The sequence below is a fragment of the Thunnus thynnus genome, chromosome 10 (genome assembly GCF_963924715.1).
Source record: "Thunnus thynnus chromosome 10, fThuThy2.1, whole genome shotgun sequence".
Taxonomy (NCBI): domain Eukaryota; kingdom Metazoa; phylum Chordata; class Actinopteri; order Scombriformes; family Scombridae; genus Thunnus; species Thunnus thynnus.
This window is the reverse complement of record NC_089526.1, coordinates 24575516-24589820: the sequence shown is the minus strand read 5'-3', so window position 1 is coordinate 24589820 and position 14305 is coordinate 24575516. Positions and strand designations below refer to the sequence as shown.

The 14305-nt window shown below is 40.1% G+C and overlaps 1 protein-coding gene across 2 annotated transcripts in view; it reads right to left on the bottom strand.

The window, feature by feature from the left end:
* trak1a (trafficking protein, kinesin binding 1a) overlaps positions 1-7098 on the bottom strand; it is a 37726-nt gene extending 30628 nt beyond the window's left edge. The window contains exon 1 of one of the 2 annotated variants that reach the window (XM_067602217.1): positions 6884-7098. Coding sequence is in view for 1 of the 2 variants with exons in the window: in XM_067602216.1 (XP_067458317.1) it covers positions 1372-1375 (4 nt within the window). In the remaining variant the exon portion in view is untranslated. Of the gene's footprint in view, positions 1-1371; positions 1570-6883 lie in introns of those variants that run through there. The other variant, XM_067602216.1, reaches the window with a different exon arrangement.
* Between the last annotated feature and the right edge of the window lie 7207 nt (positions 7099-14305).

Sequence of the window (14305 nt, the reverse complement as noted above, 5' to 3'; positions counted from 1 at the left end):
GAAGCACTTTGCGTGACTGTATTCATTTACAAAGGTTTTATTCTGAGTTCTCAAATGGAAAATACTGTCACTAAGTTTCAAAGGCTACAAAAAACTTTTCCCAGGACTGTTCAAAGTGCAAAGTAAACAGACTGCAAACAGAGTGCTGCTGACTTCTGAGTATTTCTTGATGCACTTGACTGCTGTGGACGCTGTTTTTGCTGTTGCTGTTTTCTGTGAGAATTTCCTTAGAGACAATAAAGGTTCGTTTTTTTGTTTCTTGTTTTTAACAGACCACCGATAACCAGCAACTCTGGGTCAACTTAAAAAACAGCAGCATGAATCTATTAAAAAGGAGCACCTGGTAGTCCTCATTCAAGTTTGAACTTTTTAATTTATATTTTGGGATCAATAGACAAAGCTGATATACGACCAAAAAGAAGCTTCAAGTCCAAGTGTAATTATAGACTGCTGGAACAAAGAACACAACCTGCAGGGTCATACCAACATTAGCAGCAGCCACCAGAGGAAGAAAGTTCAAGTTCAAATATAAGAATAGTCCACTGTCACACTGTCAGTCTGAGCAATAAACGTGTGACTGATAGACACACAGCAAAAATCAAGATCAGGTCGTTCTGAAGGCTACAGACATACTGCTAATCATGGACGATTACGCGGAGCTATTGTTGTTCTTTTAGCAAACAAAGAAACCATCGAGATCATGCAGAAGTGCCGGTGTTCAAACAGAAGTGTCTTCTACAAACTGACCAACACAAGCACAAGCACTGCAAGTATAGTACACTGAACTGTAGTATCACTGAACTGAGACCCTAAATTAGGTCACTGAAAAGAGAAGGGTATACAATCCCACCACACGTGGTGTTGGTGTAAGACTGTAGAATCACACAGATATGACTTTTCTACATTTCTAAACAAATGCTACACCTCCTATGTCTAACATGGCTGCCCCCTGTAAACCAGTACAGTACAGCAGTGCTACTTGTGGCCAGGTTAAAGAGCCAAGTTGACCTTTCTAAGATAAATTCAACTCAATTCAACCTTTAACCTTTACAGAATTATTTAACTGTAGCAGACAACTTCCACTGTAATGTTTGAGCTTTTTATATTTATCAGCCTTTTGACAAAATTCAGAATAAGCTTGAAAACACAAATATTTTTAACTTGTAAGAGCAAATCCCTGAGGATTTCTCAACTATGCAAGTTTTCAAAGGGAGGAAATAACTCAGTGACTCACTGAGAGACAATGAGATAAAAAACAAACAAAGATAGAGAGATAGAGACAATGAGAGAAACTCTATATAGATGTTAGCCACACTCATCAGAAACCTATCTGAAACTGACAGAAAACCACACCATGCACAGCATACTCACTCATGGTGCCTGAAGCCCGACAACCACCAGCCCTCCTGCCCTCCACCAATTACATTTTCCACTGGTCTGGGAGAGAGCAAGGTCGCAAGAAATAACACAGAGAAGAGAGAGAAAGAGAGTTGGGAGGGTGAGAGACAGGAAGCACGAGAGAGAGAGAGAGAGGGTGCTAAAAGTTAGAGGACGGCGCTGGGTGGAAGAAACAGAAAGAGACCGAGAGGAAAAGAGGGGAGGGAGGAGTAAAGAGGAGAAGAGACCCGAGCCAAACTGGTTCGTCATGCCTGACATGCCAATGATGATATCCACATGGACCGCCCCACACTCGCTCTCTCCCTCCCTCCTGACAGCCAACAAACCCAGCTGGACTCTTCCAACTAGCTGTACTAACTGCACTCTCGCGCTCTCTCTCTCTTCCTATCTTGCTCAAGTACAAACACACTGTAGCTAACAACAAGCCTGAAGCTGTTCCTGCTGTATTTACTGTTTGACTTTCTTGATACCCAGCAGACAGTTCCTCATGTTAAAATCGTACACGGAGAGACACAGACCTGATGAACGATACTTTTAAGACGCTGTATTTGCTTTTTAAACTTTCCTATCCAACTGTTTGAGGAAAGAAGAGACATGACAGTTTTTACACCCTGAGGTGATGAAGACAACATTCAGACAACATTAACATTGTGGTGGTGAGAGAGTATATGCGAGTGTAAAATATTCTGCAACAGGTTAGGAAACAGATTTAGCCCATTTACAGCGATAATCACTGCCTGCACAACATGAGCTGATCTGCACCTGAGAAACTGCCAAAAATATCACTCAGTGTACTTTCCATGTAATCCTACGGATCCAAGTGTGTTTGTCACGGAATGGTGCCTGATTATGAGGAAATTTGTTCACTTTTGTTCAAATTTGTTCTGCTACACTAATCAGTTTTTTATTAAAATGTACAAAATTGCTCCTTAAACCTGAGAGGTTTGGGTGTTTCACAAGTAGTTTAGACATATACAGTAGCAGAAAGTAAGGAATCAATGATCAAATCCAGAGAAACAATCCGACTTTGTTGAGTTGAGCTGAGAGGAAACTGGAAAACTGGGGGGTGAACAGCAGTATGTTCCAAAATTTCCAAATTTAGACAGTGGATTCTTGGTGAGAGGCCAATATCTTCCATGTGCAGCCTTTCATCTAGAAACACTTTTCACAATTTAAACAGATTTAAAGTGTGAAGTATTATACTTTGTAATCTTTGCTTTATTGTGAAGATGCAGCTTTCTAGACACTGTGTATCTTTCATGAGAAAAGTCACTGAAGTTGTACAGTTGCAAAGTGTAATCCACTTACACTTAGTTCCCCCATTGAAGCCTCATCTATCAAATACTGCAATGCTTTTGTTATGTTGCTTCAGTGCAGTCCTGTCCAGAATTAGCCTGGGCTACGGTTGAAAGCTGCCACTGGTCACAGAGGGTATGTACATGAAATACAGGAGAGTACATCAACATGGTCAAATATCACTGGCAGCCTACAACATCAACCAAGGTGTTCAAATGTCACTAACCCTGTAAATCTCTGAGTCCCTGTTTGTGTGAGTGTGCGCACGTCGACATCAAGGTATTACCCTTGTATAAAAAGTATAACCACCAGTAAATTTGGATCAACACAAGCAGAAAAGTAAGATCATTTTCTACAATTTGCTTTGCATTCTGTTGCAAAATATATGTCTCTTCACATCGTCTCTTGTGTTCTCAAAAATACATTACAAAACTCACCAACTAAGCACATCTTTGCTCTTTGGTCAACTGACACTACGCTGACACCAGCCTAAAACTTTGGCCTGGACTCTGTATCTAGAATGTATTGGCAGATGCACTAAGTACATGTGGCTCAGGAGGGAAGTACAGAAAGTTTGACCATTTGACCCTGACAGAGAAACCTATCTAAAAATCAGCTTCTGATTGCACAAACAAGATGGTCTGGATACGTTTGTTAGCAGGCGGTTTTGATGAGTTGGATCTGTTAGACATTTCCTTGGAGTCATTTCAATGCTTGTTGCATAAGATGGGTACCAGTGAATTAAGAGTAATACATTTTATCTGTCAATACGAAAAGACAGAAATGAGTGAAATATCTTTGTTGGAATATGATATGAATACTTCATATCATCATACTTTTTCAAGTTGTCAATATCGTTTCAACTACAATAGCTTGTGTAGTGAAGTAAAAGACCGATACTAGAGCTGGAAACAACCAAAATACTGTTTGGACATGACAGGACATGTGACCATATCAGTATGTAAACACGCAACGTCACTGAAAAATAAGCCAAAATAACAACAGGAGAAAACAAACAGCATCAGGTTGAATGTGTCACAAGCATCGGTGTTGTCAATACATTCTATTCAGATGGAAAAAGACTATTAAACAATGTCAAGATTATCATTCAGCGTCATACTGCAGTTAAGTCTGTCAAGTATGCAGCCAGCCAGGCTCCTTACTGTTCCGCTGTGGATGATTCAGACTGTTCATGTACAAAAAAACACTGTATCTATGGCAACACTGTAGGTTTAAGTGTTTGGCTTACATGTGAGACCAACCTCAGTCAAAACCCTATAAAATGATGACACTCCCTCTAATAGAGTCAACTACACCGACAGACTGGCTGCAATAGCTCACACTAGTGATTTTCTTAACGCGTACGCACGGTTTTGAACACTTTATAGAAGCACTACTGGGTCAGCATAGTTTCAATCCCATGTTACTTGGCTCTCTCTCTACTCTGTGTGTGTGATACTGAAAACAGTGAACAAGAACCAAGCCCTCTTCCAAACATTACAGCACAATGGATGTTCTTGCATGCAGTGATTGAATTAGAGTCAGGCAGCAAGCTCAGCAGTTTGGATTCTACTCTGTTTGTCCACTTACATAACTTTGCCTCAGTCTCACTCAAGCTCTCTGTCCGCTGTCTTTCTGCTCTGTCTCCTTTTCTGTCGGCCTGCTTGTTCCCGATCCCGCTCTCTCCTCACCAAGCATCCCATAATTTCACAGTTACTCAACTCTTTACATCACCGCTGGCTGGTAACCACGGAGAATTAACCTCACGCCCAGGAACTGCCCCATGGCAATGAGCTGCTCTATTCAGCTCTTTGTGTTCATTCATCCACTAGACTTAGTGAAATTAAACACACACACACACACACACACACACACACACATACACACACATACACACACACTCCCATAAAAACTTTCCTTCTCGTTGTGGAAGTTTTCAACAAGAGAGTAAGGCAGGGAGACGGAGAGAGAGAGAAAGACAGATGGAGAAAAAATAAGGAGACAGGAGGTAAAAGATGCCTTAAATGTAACCTAATCTATATTTAATTTTGAATGGGAAGGTTTGTTATAGTAATTCTAAGATACCAGTAGATGGCAGCACCTCCTCAACTGTCCTGTCCTTAAGACATATGACGACAGCAGGTATTACCAGCATGGCATTTCACCATATTCATTTACAAAATACAAGTATTGCACTGTTAAGAGTTGCACAATGGGGGTTGTTGCACCAACATGTTACCAGCCTGTTTCTAATGCGGACAAGTATGAGTCTGTGTGGCGGATAATACAGGTTGGAATCAATTTCTCCAAAACTTAGATGTAGGCTTCAAACAAGCTTTGCAGGGCTACTGTAATTGACTGCACAATGCAGTGTTTCTGAACAACATGCATAAGGAAATATCCATTAATGCACTGATCCAGTGACCATGAAAAAGTTAGGGCCCCCTCCCAGTCCAGGGCCTTCTTACTGCAGGTGTAGGGCCTTCCAGGTAGGTCTCAACTGAACAAGCGGCCCCTTAGCAATAAGGAATTCACAAATCTACAAGTAGATTCAGCAGACAGACTGCTTCTCCTTTAGAAACTCTGATGTCATGGTGCTGAAAATTAAACTGAAATCAAAAAAGCATATCATAGAAAGCCCTGAGGTGTTAAGTCAAGCTTTACCAGAATTATTTTAGGGAAAAAAGCCACAACCACCGGCTGCGTGGTGAAGCCGCTGCAGAGGATGAGATATTAAGATGAGGTTCTGCCTCCCTGAAGTCATTACTGAAGTCATTAGAACTGACTATCGACTGTGCAAAAGTACCATCTGTGCAAACTTTCACTATGACTGTTCTCAACTTCACTGGTGTCAGTGGCTTAAAGAAAATGACTGAGGAAATCTGATCCTGCTAATTTATTCATGTGCTATACTGTTACATATAACTGTTTTTAGAGAGATGCTTGAACATATGTGTAACAGACTATCACAAACAATTGTGCGGGCAAATTCTCTCCATTCCAGCTAACAGATCTGCATGGTGGCTTAGCAGTCCTGGCACTGCCTAGCTGAGTGTCTAAGGTGAGAAACTCTATTAGAAGCTTTACATGTCTTTACGTGTTGCTTCCTGGCTGTTACTGAGTAGAGGATGAGGAGACCTTGCTGTTTAAAATAATGAAAGGAACTGAGGTCATGGTAAAGGGTGGGAGGGTCTTTTCCTCTAGCATGTGAATATAAGCAACTCCCATAGTCTTAATCACTGCTAGACTGACTCTGCTAGTGTGGTGCTGTACAAGTGCTTGGCAACCCTTATGGCCCTGCTGAAGTGGCTTTTGGCCAGGCTGTATTCAGTTCACTTTTCCTTCCTCTGGGCCAACTCTTTACTGTTCCTCAGGGTCCTAAGCTCCTTATAAAACAGAGGCTTAGCACTATTACAGTCTTTTTTGGAGGTTTCTTCCACAAGAGACAGAGGAGGAGACTATGTGCTGGGCTCATCACTTATTGTCATGGACACCTATTTTAGAACTGTATTGTCTGCAGTCCAAACTACTATGGCACACTCCAGTCCTGTCATTTGTTTTTTAGGTTTCTGGGTTGGGACAATCTCGACTGCTGCTATGATTATCACTGCAAAAGAATATTTAGAATCACTATCCATTTATATTTGATGTGATTTCACTCATATTTGGCCCACATAGGCTCATCCAGACTGTAGAAAGAGAGAAGATGGGACCACTGGAGACAAGACATTAGTGTACCTCTGCTCCTTGGGAGAGAAGCATGAAGGGGTGATAAAAAAAAAAAAGAGAAAGGGAGATGAGCGAGAGAGTTGACAGAGACTATCCACTGGGAGCTCTTCTCTCTTTCACATGCTGGCTTATACACTGAGCTGAGGTCCCCTGGAGCTGCTTTACTGACAGGATGTGACATTAGAAAAGGGTCAGAGAGAGGGACAGTTTCTCACAGCACGTCTTCCTCAGACTGCTATGTTCTTCTTAGCTTATTCCCAAACCATGACAGATTGCGGGCTGTTATTACTATAAACTTCTGGGTTAAATCCTGATTAATGTGATACAGTAGTGCAGCTAGATGAAGAGCATTTTTGACAGTTGAATTATATATGTATGCATCTAATGCTGATTCAACATTGCCAGATGGATCCCAGTGCGTTTTGTCTACCTATGTTATAACATGTGTATTTTATATTACCAGTAATAGTCTCTGCATCTCTGTAGGTGGCCGTGAACTCCTCGAGTGCAGCCGGCAGACCCGCCTCACTGACATACTCCTCCTCCTCCTCAACGGCCAATCCGAGCCCTGGGTCGTGTAGTGGAGTTATATGATCAGATGGCTGTTTAGGGGGCAGGGCAGAGGAGCAGGACCAGGTGTGGGGAGGCGGGGTCTTCGGGTCCAGCTTGGCACTGAGTGGTTACTGATTTAAGGCAGGACCAGCCATGGACAAAACCTGGACCCACCGAGACGGGTACGGAGCAAAGCCAAACTAGATTTGTCTGGAGTGCATTATTGGACTGGAGCCCACAAAACTGGTCAGGATGTCTCAACAGCACAGGACAGCCGAACCAGAACTACTCGCACGGATGTCCAGAGGTTTTTCACAGCATACCTGAAAGAGCAAGAAGAAGAGGAAGATGGGAGGAGAAGACTGTTAATTTGCATAAATCACAACCTATAAAAAAACGCATATCTAATACAGCATGATTCTGAATATGTATGATACAAATATACAGAAAACACGCTTTAACTGAAACATCCCTCTCTTTTGTCACTGGCACTGGGTGGAGCAGTAGTATTTATAGACAAAGTGTGACACTCATCTGCATGATGGCTGACTGGTTCATAAACAGACCACATGCTCAACTGTAGATAATTATAGACATGATTTCACTTTACACTGCATTTTCAGTTTATTATGTGTATAATCTAATACAGTCCGCATAAAAACGGCCCCGTCATAAATCACATCATTGAGAAGTGAAAGGTTTAGAGTCTGCTTTCAAGGGTCATTTTTGGGAAAATAATATTGGATAATGGTGGTGTTGGATTGGATTTCATTATAATGAGAACACCTTCACTAACTACAGCGTAAAAGTTGACCAGAGAGTTCAATCAACACCTCTGTGACTCAAAAACTGAACACTATTCGCTTCACAAAGATGTTGTACAGACATCAGCTGCCCTCAATAAACTCTTAACTCAGTGTATTTTTAAATCTAAGGAAATAGCACAGAGAGGATGCAATAAGAAGCAGGTAAATATAGCAGCATAAAGCACGTGAACATAAGGAGGCAGAAGACTGATTAAACGTGATGATTAAAGGGCAGGAAAGATTATGCTGAAACAATGACTGTAAAAAGTCAGTAGCAGGACACCTCATATTAAGCTATCTAGTAAAGGATCAACTAATAAGCAAATTCTAAAGCTACAGTATCAATCACAGAGGCAGCTTGATGATAAGCTAAAAAGACGGACAAAAGAACAACACAATCATATCACTCAAGAGGCTGCAGGCTCAGCATTGAAAAGGAACTTGTTTCTATTAATAGTCAACTCTTCAAAACACACATACATACATACACACACACACACACACAACTCTCAAGACTTGCTGCTTGTCATGTACACCTCCACTCACTTTCTACCATCATCAAAACACAGCTGGTTTTTTTACACCACACCTTCCGTTTCACTACTGTCTTTCATTTCCTTAACATTTTCTTTCTCTCCCGCCCTCTTTTTCTCTCCTCTACTTAACTACACTCATCTTTCTAATTCTTACTCTACCATCTGTCTTTTCCCACCCGAGCCTTTCTTGGACATATTGAGTCAGATTCCTGGTGCAAATGTGGGGAGTTTCAATTCAAGGGAATTTAGGTCATAGTTTCCATTATGTAGGAGTACAGCATATCCAAATGCCCAAACATTGTTGCTAATGACAACAAACCGTACAGTCCATACAAAATATATGACAGGCTGCATGACATGATTCTTTTATACAGTAGGTCAGAACATCGGTTTTACATATTTCTGTTGATGGGGACATTTCCAAAGTGGGTACCAGGCTGGAGAAGTCGGACTGCAAATGACGTTTTCTTTATTACACCCGTCAAATGTAGCTTGTTGCCATTGTATTTGTGGATGCAGACATTTTCCATATCAGAGCTGACTAATCATTTCAACCAAAACTGAAAATAAAAAAAAAGTTGTTACAGCTCTTTAACACAGAAATGCTTTGCAAGTCAGCACACAATAGTTCATGTTTATTTGTAGTCCTATTTCATTGTTTTTCTTCATATGTATTAAATCATTAATGTGATGCTGACCAAACAGACCTGCATTTCCAAGTTAACGTTCAACAGTAGCAGGACGTTTTATGTTATAGCCACAACATTCCTACCCTGTACTGTCCTCCAGCAGGGCTCAGAACAACAGGGCTGGGTTCAGTTTAGAGGAAGTGGAACATTTCAATGGGCTGATAGAGCAAGAACAAAGATTCTCTCTTGAGGACAAGGTGTGGTTTTCCACTTTCTTTCAGTTGATGTTACAATTAAAAAAAAAAAGTATTGGCAATGTTTAGTGAATGTTTCATGTAGTGACTTACATTATTTGTCCAGACTTTCACTTCAGTCCAAAACGGGACACATTCAGCCCTGGCTAATGTCAATAATGTCATCTCTCAACTGCGATAGGGCATAGATGTAATACCCATAAAAACGCAAACTATATTTGACAGGTGGTGTAGGAAGAGCAATCTGCAAGCACAAGACCTGGGTGTAAGTCCCTGTACTAGCGAGCATCCTTTTTCTGCTGATACTGAATCTATTCTACCTCCACGGCAAGTGTAAAGAAAACTTTCCTACAGGCATCATAAATGTGGTTTTGGGATCTGATTCTTTAGTTATTGTGATGAAAATATAATTAATGGATCAAATCATAAGGACAAGGTGGAGCCTCAGTTGTTCCTATAGACTGCAAAAAATAGGCTACTGTATGTCAAACAGTGTCAAGACAACATGTATCCATCCTTTACCCAGAGTCTAGGAAAAGACAGTCAGACATGATTTCTCAACGTAATCTGTCAATCAGTTACTCCTTACTGTGCTTCAACATTATGACCATTACAAAACAGACCAAAAATATTCATTTATCAGCTCACTGGGAGACAGAGCTGTACCACCCAGACCTCTGTCAGTAACAACACTAAAAACTCCTTCCACCCACAGCTAAGGTCAGCTGAAGACTGAGTCAAGCCAGTGGACTGAGTATTTTGCTATTGCAACTTGATCTCCTTAAGACCTTTAGATCATAAGACCATGTCATCCCCTTAGATTGTGGACACACACCTAAAACAGGCCAATATCCATTTTCAAATGTCGATTTTTTGTAAGTTTTTAAATATATTTTATTGGGTACAAACTCTACTAAAATCATATCTTCATCACATCATGCAAAGAATGATGCATGAATGCTGAAATGTGTTGCACTGTCAAACCTCCACAAAAATGACACACAGAAAAACCCACACACCCAACCACAAATAGTATGTGTATGAACTCAAGCACATCCTGATCAGATCACAGATTATACAAACAAACACGAGTCTTAAAGTGTGACAACCCTACAGCAATAATCAATACAGTATGTTTGATGCTCTGTGGCAGATGTGGCTGCACCAACACTCACAATGGTATAAAGTGTGTTCTCTTTTCTGACATGTAAGTCTTCAATGTAGCTACAGTCTATCCTCAGTGCTGATGAATCTGATGAGAAAAGTGGTAAATTTAATAATTGTGTATGTAAGAGTATTATCATAAAGACAAGTGTAAACTGTCAAGTTTTAAAATCTGACATTATGATTTTTACCACTTCAAATTTCACGTTTTTGTACTCAGATCTGTCCTTGTCCTTTCAGGTTATTTCAGTAGACCTGCTTGGTCACATATAAAGTATCTGCACCTTTCTACATAGTTGTGTCTTCATCATCCAGTTTTTGAATGTCTATTAACCCACACTCTTATCCTAGGAGTCAGTACAGGACAAATCAGCCTGTGTTTGTAGCCAGTTTGCCAAAACGTTTTAAAGCATTAGCTGTGTGCTGTTGGGTACTATGAGAGTCAATACATCAATTCAAAATACATGCCTCTGCAGTACTTCTTAGCAGCTGAGTGCTGACGTTTGTCCTTGCTAGAGGGGATTTCCTTACTTTCAACAACTGATTATGTAGAGCACTTTACCATGTGTGTCTGTGTGTGTTGTGGCTAACGAAATATAGGATGACATGCTAATGGATAACTGTTTCCAATGGGCACACCCACATTCCCTGACTGACTGGCTATAGGCGGCTACTCTAACAGAGGAAACGTTGTGTACACCATAAACAGTTTCCTTTGAATGTTCTTTGTCATGAAGCACTCAGGGGGCTGATTCTTGCCAGAGGTCAGGAAGTTCAAATCAGCTTCAAGACATGCTATAGAAACACTGCTTCTGTCCTTAGAAACAGGTCAAAAGCTTAGTGACTGAAGGGTAGGTTCCATAGTCCTGCTCATCAAATACACCTGTAAAATCTGCCTTCATATCATCACCACGGTGAGAAGACCAACATGTAAAAATCTCCTGCCAAAAAGTCACCAGTTAATTAGACACAGACATGAATCAGAAGACTAGAGTTAACATTGGTTGCTATGGAAAACTGCAATGTCAACATTATCATGTGTACAGACACAGCTCAGTTACACAGTAGCCATGTACAGCACCAGTCAAAAGTGTGGACACATTTTCCATCCAAGTGAATGGGAAGAGCTATAAAGTACAGAGGTTCAGGTACAGAATGTTACAAAGCCTGAACCTTATCGGTCACAATCCGACCTCATGGGTTCAGCCTGGCATCAGATTTCTCTTAAATTCCCTCTGACTTGATGAGATTAAATTTAATTTTTATTCACTATTCTTTATTAAGTCCCCAGTCCATCATCTTCCTCTTGTAATGGTTCCAAACCTTGTGCCATGTGCACCAATAAGCCCTCTACAAAGAGGGAGTCAGTTTGCAGGATAATTTTAGTCATTTGGACGATTTCAAAGATAAACATGGCTGAATGTGGATGTATTATAAGGTCTGGATTGAAATTCATTATTGGGGAAATGCACTAGTGTCTTTTCACCATATGAACTTTCTTCATGTGGATCCTCTGACAGTTGTGACCTCTTGGAAGAGAGCCAGAATCAAAGTGTTGCACCATAAATAAAGCCAGTATACTGATAAGAGTATAGCTAATCTTTGGATTTTGTATCCAGTAACATACAGCATAACTTGCAGTTAACAATGCCTGTTAACGAGAGATAACAAAACTGTTTTTGTGGATTTAAGATCTTTTTAACCTTAAAATTTGATAGGAATTCCACTTCTTACAAAATGTTTGTTTGAGGCTGTGAATAAAGGTCAGTCCAGGCTGCAGCCCCTCCTGTCAGCCACTACATGATCAATGAATGCAATCAATATTCCAATGTCCTCTTTTTTTATAGAGATATAATCACTAACAATCTGAATTTCTATTCAGGAGCAAAAACGAGATATATGGGATAGAACTGATGAGATGAGATGAAACAGAGCCGACAAAAGTATAGTTTAATTGATCAATTTACTCTTAAATTTTAACATGTTATCATATCATATGTTTAACCTCTTATCATTAATTACAGCTCGGTTCACCATGATAAAGTCAAGGGATACATTTTTAAAATTTTGAACTTTAAAGTCACACCCAGGACACTCACATTACAAGTGTGATGTTGTTAGTGGCCAAAAACACGTTGCACGCCCACCTAGCTAGTTTTCAATACCTACATAACAGAGACAAATAATGAGAAAAACCAAACTGATCGCTGATGAGGAACCATTGACATACTAGCCAGTCATGTTCACATCAGTGCAAATGAATGAAACTGAATAGTGTGTAATTGATTATTCAGAATATGTAACCATGTTACTGTCATTTCTTTATCAAAACAAGTTGAACTTTAATAGAATAATTATCAATGTAATACTTTTGATGCTTTTATTTTTGAGGGTTTATACGTCACTGTTGTTTTTAGAAAAGTACAGTACTTTGAACTCTGGTTCATTTTTTGTTCCACCCCTCACAGAGATGGGACAGAGTCACAGAGAGAGAGATAGTCAAAAACAGACAGACGAGTGAAGTAAAGACACAGAAACAGCTTAGAAAAGATGTCACATGCTGCTTCCTCCTCACTCATTAACATTCAGTTAACATTAACTGTCTCCAACAGTGTTTAACTTCTTTCTTGACTACACTTTAAACAGTAGACTGTGCATCCAACTCTTGTGGACCCTTTTACACACACACTCTTTTTTTTTTTTTTTTTAACAACTGAGACCTACAGAATAACCTGTAGAAGTGGGGCAGCTGTTAGGAAAAGAGGCAAAAATAAGCATTTTTTGATTATAAAATCAAAAACAAACAGTTTAAATCAATATGTAGCCCTCATAATTAAAACTGTATGTAAGGCTTTAAATGTAACAATGAAATTTTCTACTTCATACCATAGTTGCAAGGGCATCATACTGCAGGGTTGTTGGTAATGATACTGACATACATACTATAAATACTATAGAAACTCAAACAAAAAAATGAAAAGAATTCCTATAAGAAGCTACATATTAAATGTCCTTTGTGCCCACAGCCAGCTGATTAGACCTCCTCTCAGGACGGTGTCGGCATGTACACATTGAGCTTGATTGACACCTCCCCCACCCCCAATTACCATCCCCCATCCCTCCTTGCACACACCAGTGGCTTTGCCCAACTTGAACCTGAGCAGACGTCTAATCAGCTAATAACTGACAACACCTGTGTGGGTGCGCAGAGTCTTTAACATTTCTAAAGTCTGAATGACTGACTCGATCACACGTCACAACTTTAAATTTGTTTATCAAGATATAGTTTGTGCCCATCCAGATAAGCTGAACTAAGCTAAACTGGTTCCTACAATAAAATACAATACAATAAGAGAACCTGATGACTGGCAGAGAAAATGAGATCATTAAACAAACATTACCAGTAAATCTCAAAGTATCAGTGCTTAGTTCAACTTTAAATATCTAGAATGGGTTAAAGAGGATGCATCGCATATTTCCAGGTCTGTATTTATATTCTGTGGCCCTACTGGAATATTTCTATATATTTGTGGGCATGTGCATACAAGCTGATGTCATCAGAGGAGGAAGTAGAGGTAACATGACAAATGGAGCCTTCAAAGCAGGCTGAAGTCTGGGCTTTTGCATGCAGGGGAGTGTTTTCACATACAGTACATTCACCTGAAGTTTTGGAACTTTCACCATGTTTAACATAGACATCCCACATAGTATAAAAATAACAGTTATGTGGAAATGTGTGTGAAATGGACCTGCTCTGTCCAATCAAGTTGGGAAAGATTCCCATGTTAATGACCTACGAGAGTTCACGTCAGCTACAGAACACCACATTCAGGGTTTTCAGGGACTTCCTTATTATTAAGTCCCAAGTCAGATAAATCGGAGCTTTTAGAAAAGTCAAACACTATTTACAAGTCAGACACTCATAAATATGATAACTCCGA